General features: G+C 38.8%; 2 protein-coding genes and 1 pseudogene across 2 annotated transcripts in view; 2 read left to right on the forward strand and 1 right to left on the reverse strand.

Moving 5' to 3' along the window:
• The window catches only part of XB5762037.L (uncharacterized XB5762037 L homeolog), a gene marked incomplete at its 5' end in the record, with an annotated part of 583381 nt that overhangs the window by 34127 nt on the left and 533019 nt on the right, over positions 1 to 16235 (forward strand).
• Positions 583 to 6963, forward strand: LOC121397338 (CD48 antigen-like). The gene is made up of 3 exons (XM_041573973.1): positions 583 to 967; positions 5887 to 6183; positions 6941 to 6963. Exons 1-3 carry the CDS (start codon positions 598 to 600, stop codon positions 6961 to 6963), a joined length of 690 nt encoding a protein of 229 aa, XP_041429907.1. The 5' UTR covers positions 583 to 597.
• LOC108699383 lies at positions 8686 to 12123 on the reverse strand (annotated as a pseudogene).

The following is a 16235-nucleotide window of genomic DNA, read 5'->3' on the forward strand; positions in this document are numbered from 1 at the left end:
AAAATGTGTGGAAAAAATTAGGAAAACTCAAATTGTTCAAGTTGACGCCCAAAACGCTCACATTTTTTGTGATATCGGGCAAAAACTGAGGAGACCATGATATCTTCAAATTGGAAATGGGACCTGTGACATGGAAATTTTGTATTTTCGGAGTCAGTGGTATAATAAATTCGGGGGTTTCAGGGTATAATAAATGAGTTTTATAGTGACATTTTTTTTTTCAAATTTTTCTAGATTTCCCTAATCAAACTTTAATAAATAACCCCTTTAATGCCACACTGCACACAAAAGCACAATCCAAAGTACTCAATTAAAAAGCACTTGCATCTGTGGTCTGGGTGAGTTTGGCACAGAATTGAACCCGCAGAGAATGTGAATTTCATTTGGAAATGTATGATTTTATGTATTCACAATGCACAGGAGGCAGAGGAAGAAAATGCCTAGTGGGATCTGCAATATTGGAACACAGATAGGTGAAAAACTAAATGAGGGATGGTCCAAGCTATTTTGAGTAGGCCCTTTTTATCTCTTGTAATGGTTATCGAGAGTTTTGTATGTTTTCGTGTATCTTCATTTGTTGCACAAAGCTGAAGAGTGATGAGTGTGAGTGTGAGTGCTGATGATTCCCTACTTGTATGTGTTACAGCAGGAGGAGACATCCCTCTCCAGGTGACTGGCCGTGTAGGGGAGACTGTCACACTGACACCCCATCTGAATCTCACACATCCCATTGATAGAGTCATATGGATATGTCGTGTCAACGGGAAGAAAATACTCCTGGCTGAATTCAGAGAGCAGAAGTTTATCAGAGTGAATGAGAATTATTTCCTCAACCGCCTGGAAGGATCTAACAGTGGGACCTCATTACAGATCAGAGAGCTGAGAATGGAGGATAGTGGAGTCTTCACTGCACGATTTCTTGTTAATGAAGAAGAGACAGAGATTTCATTTAATCTGACAGTGTTGGGTAAGTGAGTGTATGTGTGTTCCCTAAATCAAATTTTAAAAGCGTTTTTTTGGGAAAAACATCGAATTGAATTTGATACAACACACTATTCCTTTGATTCTTACGATTCGAATTCAACCAAATACGGACCTATTTGATCAAAAACGGACATGTTTGGCAAAAAAAAAAAACTTCGACTTAAATTCAGTTGGTCTTTTTGAATTAGAATTTCGTAGTTTTTTCATGCCCCTTAATCATATACACACAAATTGTTGTACAGCAATCAAACCTACCATGGATCTAATACTTCCCACTCGTATATATAGGTGGAAAAATTATAAACCTACCAACATATAGCCCAACATATAGCAAAGCACGGCAACAGCACATGGATGTATGAACACAACTGTGTGTTAAATATCAACATTCCATGATAGACTCTACACACTTGCATACTTTATTCACATGAAAAAATGATCAAATCAATAAAAAATGTAATCATATTATTCTTATAAATTAACTGCAACATGTCTTTGACTATTCAGTGAACAAATAAAACTGATACAAAAAGCAAATAGAAACAGTTCATATAATTGACTAACACAAGCAATTCCTTTAGTTACTAAGTCTATGAGCAAAGGAAATAGTTCATGCTGACAGGCCCGGATTTGTGGCGAGGCCACATAGGCCCGGGCTTAGGGCAGCACTTTTTTACAGGGCGGCATGCCGCCCAGTCGCTCTATGAGGAGCTTGCACGCCACCGCTCTTGTGCCTGTGTGAGGTAGTGCGGGCAGGCGCTATGACTGCGCAGACCACGCGGCCTAGGGGCGCCTACCCAGAAAATCCGACGCTGCATGCTGATAATTGGTCAATAGACAGAAGTATTCTAAGACACTTTGCAGTTCACATTTTGCTGTGCTACGCTTTATTTTATCTGGTTGCTAAGAGCCCATACCCTAGCAGCCAGGCAGTTGTTTTAATGAAAGATTGGAAAATGAACAGGAGTGGTCTATATAGATAGATCAGTAATATTATATAATAATATTAGTAATATTAGTACAGGTATAGGATCTGTTATCCGTAAAACCAAAAAGCTCTGACTTACGGGAAGGCCATCTACCATAGACTCCATTTTATAGAAATAATCCAAGTTTAAGAAAATGTTTTCCTTTTTCTGTGTAATAATAAAACAGTACGTTGTACTTGATCCCAACTAAGATATAATTAATAGTGATGGGTGAATCTATCCCATTTCACTTCGCTAAAAAATTTGCGAAACTCAGAAAAAATTTGCGAAACAGCAGAAAAATGCATTGAAGTCAATAGGCGTCAAAATAATTTTGAAAATCCATGCCTGGCGAATAAATTTGCCCATCTCTAATAATTAATCCTTATTGGAGGAAAAACCAGCTTATTATGTTTACTTGATTTTCTAGTAGACTTAAGGGATGAAGAGCCAAAATACAGAAATATCTATTAACCGGAAAACCCCAGGTCTCAAGCATTCTGGATAACAGGTCCCATACCAGCCTCATCATGAAACTGGTTTCTGATTACAAGGGCTTATGAGGGTCAGTATTTTACATTTCAGCTTACAAAGAGCTAGAGGAGAGGTAAATAAAACCGTGAAAAAAATTGCAAATTGTCTCAGAATACCATTGTGTAAATCAGAGGAAGAAAAGCTGGGCCTCCACCTTAGAATAAAACCTTAAATCAGTGAGCGTCCAACTTAAGACCCTGGAGTTACTGGTCATCGACAATTACAATGATTCTCTGTCTACTTGAGGCTATTTATGGCTGATGACATGCTGGTAATCATATATACAACATATATTACACAATCTAACAATATATACTTTATACTAGATAATATATAGTTAGTGATGGGCGAATTTATTCGCCAGGCACAGATTCGCTGCAAATTTACACGATTCGCCGCCAGCGAATAAATCCGTGAAAATTTCACCAGCGTCGGAAAAAAATGCAGTTTTGCGAATTTTTCGCCGTTTTGCGAATTTCGCTGGAAATTCGCAAATTTTCCGGCAAACCGAAACGGCACAAATTCGCCCATCACTATATATAGTAGGGATGCACCGAATCCACTTTTTTGGATTCGGCCGAACCCCCGAATCCTTCGTGAAAGATTCGGCCGAATACCGAACCGAATCCGAACCCTAATTTGCATATGCAAATTAGGGGTGGTAAGGGGAAAACATTTTTTACTTCCTTGTTTTCTGACAAAAAGTCATGCAATTTCCCCCCCGCCCCTAATTTGCATATGCAAATTAGGATTCGGATTCGGTTCGGCTGGGCAGAAGGATTCGGCCGAATCCGAATCCTGCTGAAAAAGGCCGAATCCTGGCCGAATCCCGAACCGAATCCTGGATTCGGTGCATCCCTAATATATAGTGTGTAAATACTACAGAATATTACAGTATAATAATGAATAATTTGTACAGTACTTGCACTAAGGACAAATCCCAAATAAAGGAATTGTTTAGTGTAAAATTAAAAACTGGGTAAATAAATAGGCTGTGCAAAATAAAAAATGTTTCTAATATAGTTAGTTAGGCAAAAATGTAATGTATAAAGGCTGGAGTGACTGGATATCTGATATAATAGCCAGAACACTACTTCCTGCTTTGCAGCTCTCTTGCTTTCCACTGATTGGTTACCAGGCAGTAACTAATCAGTGACTTGAAAGAGGGGGCACATGGGTCCTAACAGTTTTCTTTTGAATCTGAGCTGAATGTTGAGGGTCAATTGCAAACTTACTGAACAGTTATGTCCCATGTGGCCCCCCTTCGCTGACTAACTCAGAGTTAGAGAGCTGAAAAACAGGAAGTAGTGTTCTGGCTATTATGTTACACATCCAGTTACTCCAGCCTTTATACATTATATTTTTGGCTAACTAACTATATTAGAAACATTTTTTCACAGCCTATCTATTTACCCAGTTTTTATTTTCACAATGAACTGTTCCTTTAAGGGACAAATTATTTCTCTGCCTCACTTGAAAACTGACCCATAAAATGTGAATGAGTTTTAGGGGCACATTTACTAAGGGTTGAATATCGAGGGTTAATTAACCCTCGATATTCGATGATTGAAGTAAAATCCTTTGACTTCGAATATCGAAGTCGAAGGATTTACCGCAAATACTTTGATTGAACGAGCAAAGGATTTTAATCCATCGATCGAAGGCTTTTCCTTCCATCAAAAAAAGCTTAGAAAGCTTATGGGGAAGGTCCCCATAGGCTAACATTGTAGCTCAGTAGGTTTAAAGTGCCGAAGTAGGTAGTCAAAGTTTTTTTTAAAGAGACAGTACTTCGACTATCGAATGGACGAATAGTCGAACAATTTTTAGTTCAAATCGTTCGAGTCGAAGGTCGAAGTAGCCTATTCGATGGTCGATGTACCCAAAAAAAACCTTTGAAATTCTACGTTTTTTTTCGTTCAAATCGTTCACTCAAGCTTAGTTAATGTGCCCCTTAGTGTTGATCATTGTTTCCTTGAGAGAATCTACACACTGACAGACTTCAGCTACATTTTTCAAAACAAATAGAAAAAAGATTAGATTAGACAGATAATTATTTAAAGGGGATATAAAACCCCCAATACAATTTTCCCAAGTGAAAGACATAATTCTAAGCAACAGTGTTACATTCATTAACACATTTCATTGGTTTTGATATAAATGTGCTACATGTAACTGCAGTTAAAATAACTATTTTTTCTCTGTTTCTTTCTTCACTGCTGGTTCTGTCTCTCGAAACTGCGTAAAGGAACAGTTCAGTGTAAAAATAAAAACTGGGTAAACAGACAAAAATGTTTCTATTATAGTTAGCAAAAAATGTAATGTATAAAGGCTCGAGTGACTGGATGTCTAATATAATAGCCAGATTAGAAGATTACCTGAGCATTTTTATAAGGGTTTATAAGGGTTTCAATGATTTCCTTTAAGTTTAAACCTTAATTTTCTTCATTTTGGTGTTTCAGACACACAGCTCAATAAATCAGGGGCAGACTATCTAAACTGTTACAAGATACAATTATAGATCAGCGCCACAGGCTATGGAAAGAAACAAATAACAGAACCTAGTGCAATATTGTTAATATTCAGTGCAGTCACCAAAGTATTACAACACTAATCTGTGTGTGTCTTGAACCATAGAAAGTCTATGCACAGATTTTTCGTGTGTGTTTAAAAGTGCTAAAAATTTTTCTACAAGGTGCTATCTCCAAATTAAAATTATAATTAAGACAAACAAGGTGCTTTTAGTGCTTGCTTCAAAGGGTAAAATGAATTAAAATAAGGTGCAATGGTGTTTTCTTCAATCAGTAAAACTCAGCATGTGACTTCTCACTCTCTGGTGGGATTGGCAATTTACAAGATTCCTGATTTCAAAACAGAATAACAAAATCAGCTCCAGGGTATTTGTTTCTCTGTAAAGATTTTAAAAAGCAGGGACAGCGCCCATAGTGTAATTTGCCTTTATTTTTTAAAAGGTTTAAAAACTTTTTGCACTTACATAAGTCACACTTCTGAGCGTATATCAAACAATCCAGTCTTATGGTGCAAATCATGGAGGTGAACCTTTGCAATACAAAGAGATGGGTTTTGCTGGCGTCTCCCTCTCCTGTATGTTCCTCCTGTACATCCACTCACTGCTGAGACAGGAAGTGATGTCACACCTGACGCATTTCGCTGAGGTCAGCTTCTTCAGAGGACGCTCTTAACTGTTACACTTTGCTCCATTAGATGATATAGTATCAGTAGAAGTCAGCTGTTAGTGTATCAGTTGTAACAGCTGAATAGTGTTAAGGACAAGGAGAATGATCAGAAAGGCAAAGCCATAGAAATCAAAACAGCTATTAGACCAGTGTATAAAATTATTTATTATAAGTATAAATATAATATGATCTGTTTCTAATTACAGAGCCTCTCCCTATCCCTACACCAGTAATTGAGAAGATATTGGATGTGAATTCCACTGATCTGTGTCATCTTCATTGTTCTGTCCCATCCAACTCAACAAGTGTGTCCTACAGTTGGATCTACAGAGATAAAGACACTGACATACTATATGCAAATGGCAGCACAATCAGTGTATCACTGAAGGATAAGATATTGGGGACACAATTTATCTGCTTGGTACAAAATCCTGCTCATACCAACAATGTGTCAGTCCCTTTATATCTATGTGATGAGACACAGACAGAGACACAAATAAAAGGTATGTATGAGGGGCAGTGGATCCTAAGTTTATATAAAAGAAAAGTGTTTAGGATTTTAAATGTTACAAGTAAATACAGATCAAGCACTATATGTATCTTCTCATTCAAGGGTTCCCTTTCCTTCCCAGTGGGTTACATCAATGGGCAAAACTGCTGCCAGTCGAATCAGACCAATCATTAATGCTGTGAGCCAAAATGAATGCTCTCCCCATTATGAAAGCACAAAATTATTTTCTTTATGCAAAGCAAATTCGAATGAATACCCATATTGGTTCATTATGGAGAAGCTGCAATAACACTGTTAAAAGAAAACGTATGAGATTTGCTATAACAGCGCCACCTGCTGATCAGCTTCCAAACATAACCCAGTTGAGGGACTTGTCAGAAGAATGAGGACTGTTCTGATGTTCCTTTGAGGTTTATGATGTATTCACATGTGTTAAAATACTGTTCATGTATGCACAAACCTGTACTGATAGAATAGCTCCATTAGCTACAGACACCCATCACTCACATTCGCACTCTCACTCCTACATATTTAATCATACAGTCCATTGATGCCTGAAAATATATACTGCAGGAACTTGGATTCATCTTTTGCCTTCTTCTTCACCAATGTTTCCATCAGTTGTTGAAATTGATGAACACGTGTCTTTTCAGCTTTACTATTTAATACGACACTACTGTAAATATCAATATAAATCTCCCCATCTGCCTTAACCTTGACTCTATTCATGTTTTCCATATTTTTAATAGTGTTTAGCCAACTACAGAACTGATGCAACCTTTCTCCTTGTTTTGTTACAGATGGTGTTTGCTGGATGAAATTATATATTTATCTTCCTGTTCTTGCTATATTCGTCACAGTAGTCGCTACAGTAATATGTCTTACAAAATAAAAGCACAAAAGAAAGCAAATTGCCCATACAGCCTTCTTTTTGGAACTGTCACTGTCCAACCTAAATAAAGTTGATGGGAAACTGAGCAATAATAATGCAGAATAAAGGGTTGGGTTTTCTAGGTACATTAATAGATGCCACAAATGATAAAAGAGTGCTTGCTTGATGGATCAGAGATTGTAAATCCTTTTGGCTGATGTACAGGATCCCTATGAGTAACGGTCCCAGGAGATTAATGCACCAAATGTTATCCTGATTCTGCTTCCAAGACAGAGTATAAATACTGGAGACTGAATGGTGAGTAGGACAGACCAGTTCAGTATTAACAATTTCTACAAGATCTCGACTAATTGGGTTTATCAAATTGATTTAAAGCATTGAATACTGTTTTCTGATAAACAAGAGATAACGGTGGAACTCATTCCTTGGAGCAAGTCAACCAACCATGTCTGGGATGGACTCAAGCCTGAATTATGTACCAGGGAACACTCAACAGTTGTAGAGAAAAAGATGTCTAGAAACAGTAAAATCTTAGCAAAAATACTAACCACAAATGATACTCTTTGCAAAGTTATGACTTCTCTGCTATTTACCCTCACCGTAATCCTTACTCCTATTACAGGAGCTAGTCTTCAATCTAGAAAGCGCTCACCCTTTGGTCAGCTAGTCATCTGATCATCTCTCATTGTCTTACTTCAGTACACTTCTTCTTTACTTAATCAATAAAGAGCTCCTCCCTTACTCAGGTCATGCCTCTCTTGGGTAGGAATAACCTCCACTCACAGTCACACCTACCTCTGAATGACCCAGTCTATGGACTGTCTTAATCCTGGCTGGGACTTTCCTATATAAGAGAAGGTCTGAATCTATACTCCAGTCACTATTTCAAAGAGGGAAGGGGGGTGCAAAAATATGAATCTCTTCCAGCGGATCTACTCTTCTGTTTTACAAGTTTACTCCATGTCTCAAACTGTTTTGAGGAATGATTCCAATAAATGTGAATAAATGTTATGTAATCTTTATGAAATAACTTTTTTGGCACAGACTTTATTGCACATTTTTAGGCCATGGTGTTTGGACTTTTTTGGTTTAAGCCTCCATTGAAGCACCAGCTTTAATAACAAGTGCCCTTTGCTAACAAACCAGGGAGAGTGTAACTCCAGGCACCACCAGATCTACGGGATTTAGAGGACTCCCTGTTAGCAGTAGGTTTGCACAAGCTTACAACATAGGGCCTGTCTGACATTTGGGGACATTTAAGATCCCTTAAAGGCAGAAAAAGCAAGTAAGTTCCTGAACTCATGTTTTCTACATCAATAAGCAAAAATTAAAGGGATACTGTCATGGGAAAAAAATGTTTTTCAAAACTGTTAATAATGCTGCTCCAGCACTGAAATCCATTTCTCAAAAGAGCAAACAGATTTTTTTATATTTAATTTTGAAATCTGACATGGAGCTAGACATATTGTCAGTTTCCCAGCTACCTGAGTCATGTGACTTGTGCTCTGATAAACTTCAGTCACTCTTTACTGCTGTACTGCAAGTTGGAGTGATATCACCCCCCCCAACTGCCTAACAACAGAACAATGGGACGGTAACCAGATAGCAGCTCCCTAACACAAGATAACAGCTGCCTGGTGTTTAAGTATAACATACTTGCACAAAGCAAAACCTATAGAGAGAAATTTTTCTGGGATAGTAGTGCAAGAATGTGATTGGCCTACACAGAGCCCTGATCTCAATCCAAATGAACATCTATGGAATGAATTGGAACACAGATAAGAGCCAGACCTGATCCTCAACATCAGTACCCAATCATTTCTAACTCATAAGAATATATCACTGTTCGGTTGCTGTGGGTACTACTGAGTACTTCAATTAGTAAACAAGCCCATCCAAGCACTACAGAAGAGCCACACACCACTATCTGTGCTTTTCATCATCTGCAGGGTCAGACTGGATAGCTGGGGTGCTGGTTAAAAACCCGATGGGCCCCAGCTTTGGTGGGCCCTAGACCCTCTGGTTACATTGGTGGGTGATGCAGGAAGGATGAAGGAGGCCAGAGAGAGGAGCTGTAGTAGCCAGCCAGCAGGTTTGCCAGCCCCCTCCCAGACTGTACTTACTGAGGGCCTGAGGCAGTGGAGCGGTGCAGACGTGAAACGCGTCACCTCCATTTGACGCCAATGGCTTACTAGTCTGCTCAGCAGGTCCATCTTACCTGTTCCCTCCATTGCGGCGGAGGGGACAGGGAGAGACCAGCCCCACACAGTGCCTGAGGTACTCGGTGCCCTCCCTAAGGTTTCCCTACCTAAGGTACGTTCTGGGGTGGTTAGGGGCTGGAGAAGGGTTGCAGGGGAGTGTGGGGCCCTGATATTGCAGCTCCAGCCCCCCCCCCCAGTCCGACACTGATCATCTTTGCACACAAAAAAGGAAGGGCTGAAAGGTTCTCAATGCTTTTCCATTTGGTTGCAGGAATATAAATAACCTGTGCTAGTAATGTTCTGCCTTTTAGTTCTTGTGACAATGATGAGAGCTGCTAGTGACAAGGAGAGAGCAGTGAGTATTGGCAGGTAGATGTACAGCTTCATCCTGCAGCTTTTATCTGAAATACAAACACACACATCACAAAAACACTTTAAAGGACAAGGAAAGGCAAAAAAATAAAATCCCATTTTTTCTCTCTTTAATGGAAAAGAAACCTGTCTCCAATATACTTTAATTAAAAAATGTGTACCGTTTTTATAAGAAACCTGACTGTATGTAGTGAAATTCTTCCTTCATTTACTGCTGTGGATATGAATTGTCAGATGGTCCCTAACTGCTCTGCAGGGAAACAATCATACTTATGAACAGCAGGGGGAGCCCCCGCCTTACTTCCCAGCCATGCAGAACTCAAGGAGCTTTGTTTATGATGATCACTAAGCAGCCCAGACCACACTGAGCATGTGCAGGGTCAGGGTCAGGCAAAGATGTTTAACAAAGTTACAAGATGGTGACCCCCTGTGGCCAACTTTGAAAGCAGAAATCATTTGTTTGATTAGGCTTGTGGTGCAGTAAGTTCATGCTTATGTTTAATATACAAAATACAGCATTTCTAGCCTTATTCTATTTTAGACTTTACTTGTCCTTTAAAGACAGAGAGACAGGGATGCCTCTAATAAGGCTCTGATGTGAATACATTTTTATCTATGACAGATATGAAACCAATACTACTTCAACAAATCTTGAATTGTACCCACCCTTTATGCCTTTTGTGAGACTGGTATCAGAGCAGATTGCCTGAGTAGTAATAGAGCCATTTTTCTGGTCAGCCGGGTTGTGTATGAAGCACAGATATTCCCCATCCCAGGATTCAGGCTGCAGTGACACATGGATTGTGGTACCATTGGTATAGGGCTGGTACCGCTCTTTGTGTCTGTACATCCAACTGTAGGACAGAGCTGATGACTTTGTTGGGGCAGAACAATGAAGAGTGAAATTGCACCAGTCAGGGGTAATCCACACCTTCTCCATCTTTATATCTGGGCTGGGAACAGGCTCTGTGTATAGAAACATATTCACTTTCATTCTACTTGTACAAGAGAAACTGATATAATAGACTTTTTGGAAATTTAGCATCTAATTTGTTGCTAGGGTTTAATTTACTCAAGCAACCAGGAGATGATTTGAAAGACAGACTGGAAAACCAAAAGTAAAGACCTAAGTAGAAATAATTTATAACAAGCAACAATAATGATATGTTTGCAGCCAGTAGCTGAGGCCAGTGATCACCCAATAAGACAACAAAATTAGTCAGTTGCAAACTTCAAAGAGGAAGTCAAATAATAAAAAAAAACAACATTGTACAATGAAGACCATTTTAGTTTAGTTTAAAATAGTACATTCTATAATATATACTAAACTCTGCCTTAAACATGAGCTACTCCTTTAAATATGCTCTATTTAGGTGCCACTCATGAAAATGATACAAGTATTGTATATTGTGCACTTTTTTAATAATGTCTTTGTGCCTCCTGCAACAAACTCAACAGAGCAGAGACAAGTTATGGGTAAATTACTCAGTGTACATAAATTAAAACCATCATAACAAATTCTAATAATACAGGACGTGTCCTTATATGAGCACTTACCATACACAGTGAGAGTAAATTACAGATCTACTGTTTGTCCTGTACCTTGAAGTACAATGGCTGCTGTGTAACTCCCGGTATCCTCACTCCTCAGTTCCCTGATCCATAACCTTGTTCCACTGTTATCAACCTCCAGTCGCTGGGAGAACTGACTGTGCCGGATACTCAGCTGCTGGTTCCTGAAATCTGCTATTCTGAATTTAATTCTATTGCTTGCATAATACCATGCTACTTCTTCTACTGGATGTGCCAAGTGCTCAGTGGGTGCCAGACTGACAGACTGGGTTATTAGTCCAGACACCTGGATTGGGGAGACTTGAGCTGAAAAATACATAAATCAAGAAATATTTGTTTCTATATTACATTCTGTGTACATATGGGTCTATATTTGTTCCAAGCAACATAAAATCATTTTCTTCTGGTGAACAAGACAGATCTGAGAGCATCAATCATATCCTGTAGAGTCAGAGTAAGGTAACCACAAAAGCCACAAAAGAGAACTTACTGTGATGCACAAATATAGATGCGTAAGAAAGAAATATACAGTAAAGCCGTACAGTCTGATTTCCCAGTGAGTTTATAGTAAGGGAAATAGAGAGAATCAGTGAGAGTTATGAATGAATAAAGTACTGACCTGTAACAATGAGGAGGGCAGGAGAGAGAAGGCAGAGCAGGAGCTTCTCACTGACCGACATCTTCCTCTGTCTCTCTATGTACAGTCATGTGACAGGAAGAGAATCGAAGACCACAGGAAATGGCTAAGTGAGCATCACAAGTGTAACTGACAAAGACTCAAAAACAAAGCCTAGACTGTCAGTTTTGAGACCAATACCAGTTGTCAGTCCATGTTTGCACACATTTTGCTATGTCTCCTTAAAGGGGTGGTTCCCCTTTAAGTTAACTTTTAGTAGGTCATAGAATGGCTAATGCTAAGCAACTTTTCAATTGACCTTCTTTTTTAAATAGTTTTTGAATTGCAGTACTTGCCCTTTTCTTCTGACTCTTTCCAGCTTTGAAATAGGGTTCACTGACCCCCACCTAAAAATCAAATGCTCTGTAAGGCTTCACATTTAGGGGGTTATTTACTAAACCTCAAATTAAATGGTCGGGCTTTTTAGGGCAAAAGCTGACTTGAAGCACCAGCTTCAATATCAAGTTCCCCCTTGGTTAATAAGCCAGGGATAGTAAAACTGCAGGCACCACCAGATCTAAGGGACTTAGATGACTCCCTGTTAGCAGTATCCTTACACAAGATTACAGCATAGGGTCTGTCTGACAGCTGGGGATATATTTCTGATCCCTTAAAGGAGAAGGAAACCCAGTCGGCAGTTGCTTCCCCTCCCTCCTCCCCCCTGGCCTACCTGTCCCACTGGGCAAATGCCCCTAACTTGTTACTTACCCTTCTGCGCAGGTCCAGTCCACGGAATTCACAGGCACCATCTTCTTCCACGCGATCTTCTTCCTGCTTTGACCGGCATTTTGGCGCATGCGCAGTAGGAGCATTTCACAGGTATGGATCTACTGCGCATGCGCCAAAAGTCACGAAATTTTCCGATTTCACTTTGTGACTTTTGGCACATGCGCAGTAGATCCGTACCTGCAAAATGCTCCTACTGCGCATGCGCCGGTCAAAGCAGGAAGAAGATCGCGTGGAAGAAGATGGCGTCGGTAAACTCCGTAGACTGGATCTGCGCAGAAGGGTAAGTAACAAGTTAGGGGCATTTGTCCAGCGGGACAGGTAGGCCAGGGGGGAGGAGGGAGGGGAAGCAACACAGGGGAGGGGGTCAGGTTTTTTGCACCGACTGGATTTCCTTCTCCTTTAAGAAAAAGCAAGTGAGTTCCTAAACTCGTGGTGTGTAAATCAAAAAGCAGCAATTAAATGTTATAAATATGTTTGTGAAGATTCTCTTTCATCCAGGTCATGATATATCTGTAGAAATAAGTCAAATCAACTGGATTTGCTGTGGTTTTTTTTCTTTTTTTCTTGAAGACGTTTCACCAGTCACCCAACTGGTTTTCTCAATTCAGAATAACTTGTAAATACAATCTTTGGGAAAAATATCCTCTGGTATGTTGCTCCAATCAGCATAATCTGTTCATCGTAATCAAGCAAGGATGTCATGAAGTTAAGGTGTTGATTCTATTAAGATTATTAGAGTTTTGAGGTGTTAATAAACCATCCAGGAAAGGGTGCCTGAACAGCATCGTATGATGATGTTTGACAATATAGATGGTTAACCTGCCCTTAAGAGACTTAGGAGTAGTGATGGGCGAATTTATTCGCCAGGCGCGAATTCGCGGCGAATTTGCGCGATTCGCGGCAGGCGAATAAATTCGCGAAACGCTGGCGAAAATTCGCTGAAAAAATTCGCCGGTGTCAAAAATTTTTTTTCGAAAAGACGGACGCCGGCGTCAAAAAACGGGCGCCGGCGTCAAAAACGAGACGCCGGCGCCGTTTCGCGAATTTTTCGCCGTTTCGCGAATTTCGCGCGAAATTCTCGAATTTTTCGGCGAAGCGAAACGGCGCAAATTCGCCCATCACTACTTAGGAGGCCAGAGTGATGCCCCATTCTACTTTAAATCAAAGTGCACAGCAACCCATCTCGTAAGCAAGTTAGACCTTGAAAAGTAGGCAGGTGAACTACTGAAAACATGTTACTTTGTACAAATTCATTTATCCACAGAAAATTTGGGTCTGGAAATTACATAGGGGCAGATTCACTAAAGGGCGAAGTGGCCGACTCTAGCGAAAATTCTCCAGAAATCCTATCTGCAGGGACTTCACTAGTTTACTAACAGGCACAGACGACAATTCGTTAGCGAAAGAGACCTTTGCTCGGGTTAGTTCACACCCTATCGGCAGACAAATTTTCGCTCTGTCGAGCGGTCGTTACTCCGCAAAGTCACCAAGAAGCGAAGTTTACTGAACAATACCTCTCTTGCCAGCGTTTACTTAGCCACCACAGACCAGGTGAACTGATGAATGAAGCAACATCTTTCTCAATCTTATATCACTTATAAGTGACATCATATCCTGTATGCCAAAAGTCCTAACTATTAAATATGTTTGTGTGAACATTTTTTTTTTTAACTAATTTGAGGGGCATGCCACATTTGTTTAAGGGTGGGCTCATGTCTATGGCGTTAGAAGATCTCTTCTGTCTTTATTATGGCTCATTGAACATTTGTATGTCAAGCATTTGCAATGTGGAATGCTCGCACAGCTGAAGTAAGGCTATGAAGAATTTGCCAGCATTTGGCTGCTGAGATGTAACTAAGCATTTTAGTGAATTAGCATAGTGGTAACGAGTTCGTGCCTGGCGAAGTGGCGTGGAGTGTGTTGAATGGGTCGCTGGCGAAAATTCACACTTTAGCGAATTTGCCCCATTGTCTTTGCCATAAAGTTCATCTGCAGTCACACAGGCTTATTTGACTTATAAACCCTGAAGCTTCTGAAAGTGGCTGCACAAGTGGCTGGTGTGTATGTTCTTCCATAATCTCTTGTAATGACACTGGCTCTAATAAGGATATAACTATGAAGGATCTATATCTATGTGCACTATCTATCTATCTATCTATCTATTATCTATCTATATATCTATCTATTATCTATCTATCTATCTATCTATCTATCTATCTATCTATCTATCTATCTATCTATCTATCTATCTATCTATCTATCTATATCATCTATCTATCTATCTATCTATCTATCTATCTATCTATCTATCTATCTATCTATCTATCTATCTATCTATCTATCTATCTATCTATCTATCTATCTATCTATCTATCTATCTATCTATCTATCTATCTATCTATCTATCTATCTATCTATCTATCTATCTATCTATCTATCTATCTATCTATCTATCTATCTATCTATCTATCTATCTATCTATCTATCTATCTATCTATCTATCTATCTATCTATCTATCTATCTATCTATCTATCTATCTATCTATCTATCTATCTATCTATCTATCTATCTATCTATCTATCTATCTATCTATCTATCTATCTATCTATCTATCTATCTATCTATCTATCTATCTATCTATCTATCTATCTATCTATCTATCTATCTATCTATCTATCTATCTATCTATCTATCTATCTATCTATCTATCTATCTATCTATCTATCTATCTATCTATCTATCTATCTATCTATCTATCTATCTATCTATCTATCTATCTATCTATCTATCTATCTAATCTATCTATCTATCTATCTATCTATCTATCTATATCATCTATCTATCTATCTATCTATCTATCTATCTATCTATCTATCTATCTATCTATCTATCTATCTATCTATCTATCTATCTATCTATCTATCTATCTATCTATATCATCTATCTATCTATCTATATGGATCTACCTTTATGCTGCACAAAAGGTGAGCCACATGTAAACTGATTTATGGAAAATGGGGACATGGGTTTGGGATCTTAAATTTAACAAGACAAAATATACAATCATTCATACAAGATAGAGACTATAGACTGAATATGAATGCATTTTAAAAAGAGATTTAGACCAATAGTGTATATTTGCCAATGACAAAGAAAAGTCTGCAGAAACATATTTTTAAAATACAGTAGTAACTATACACTTATCTAAGTTGATGTATGGTGGTGTAAGAGCTAACAAAACAAAGAATATCAGCAAATACTGCACTACCTTAGAATATACAGCTTATACATTAGCATATATTAAGAGAATTAACAGTGTTCAAGAAGGAGCAACTGAAAGAAGTAGAAGCTGGCCAGACACTGGATTAATGATTACATGTATTATTTCCTGTTGTGTAACACCACACATTGCTCTTTTAATCACGTTTTACTGGCAGAACACCCCTATATTACACTTTATAAGTATGTGGGCACCCCTTCCACTTACATCAAACATAAACATAAAATAAAAGGGGCATACTGAATCGGGTTTAATGCCCATTTTTAAAATGTTCCTGGCTGTACTTTGAATAGTGTATTTGTGCTGTTATCAACAGTTCTT

The sequence above is a fragment of the Xenopus laevis genome, chromosome 8L, assembly GCF_017654675.1.
Source record: "Xenopus laevis strain J_2021 chromosome 8L, Xenopus_laevis_v10.1, whole genome shotgun sequence".
Taxonomy (NCBI): Eukaryota; Metazoa; Chordata; class Amphibia; order Anura; family Pipidae; genus Xenopus; species Xenopus laevis.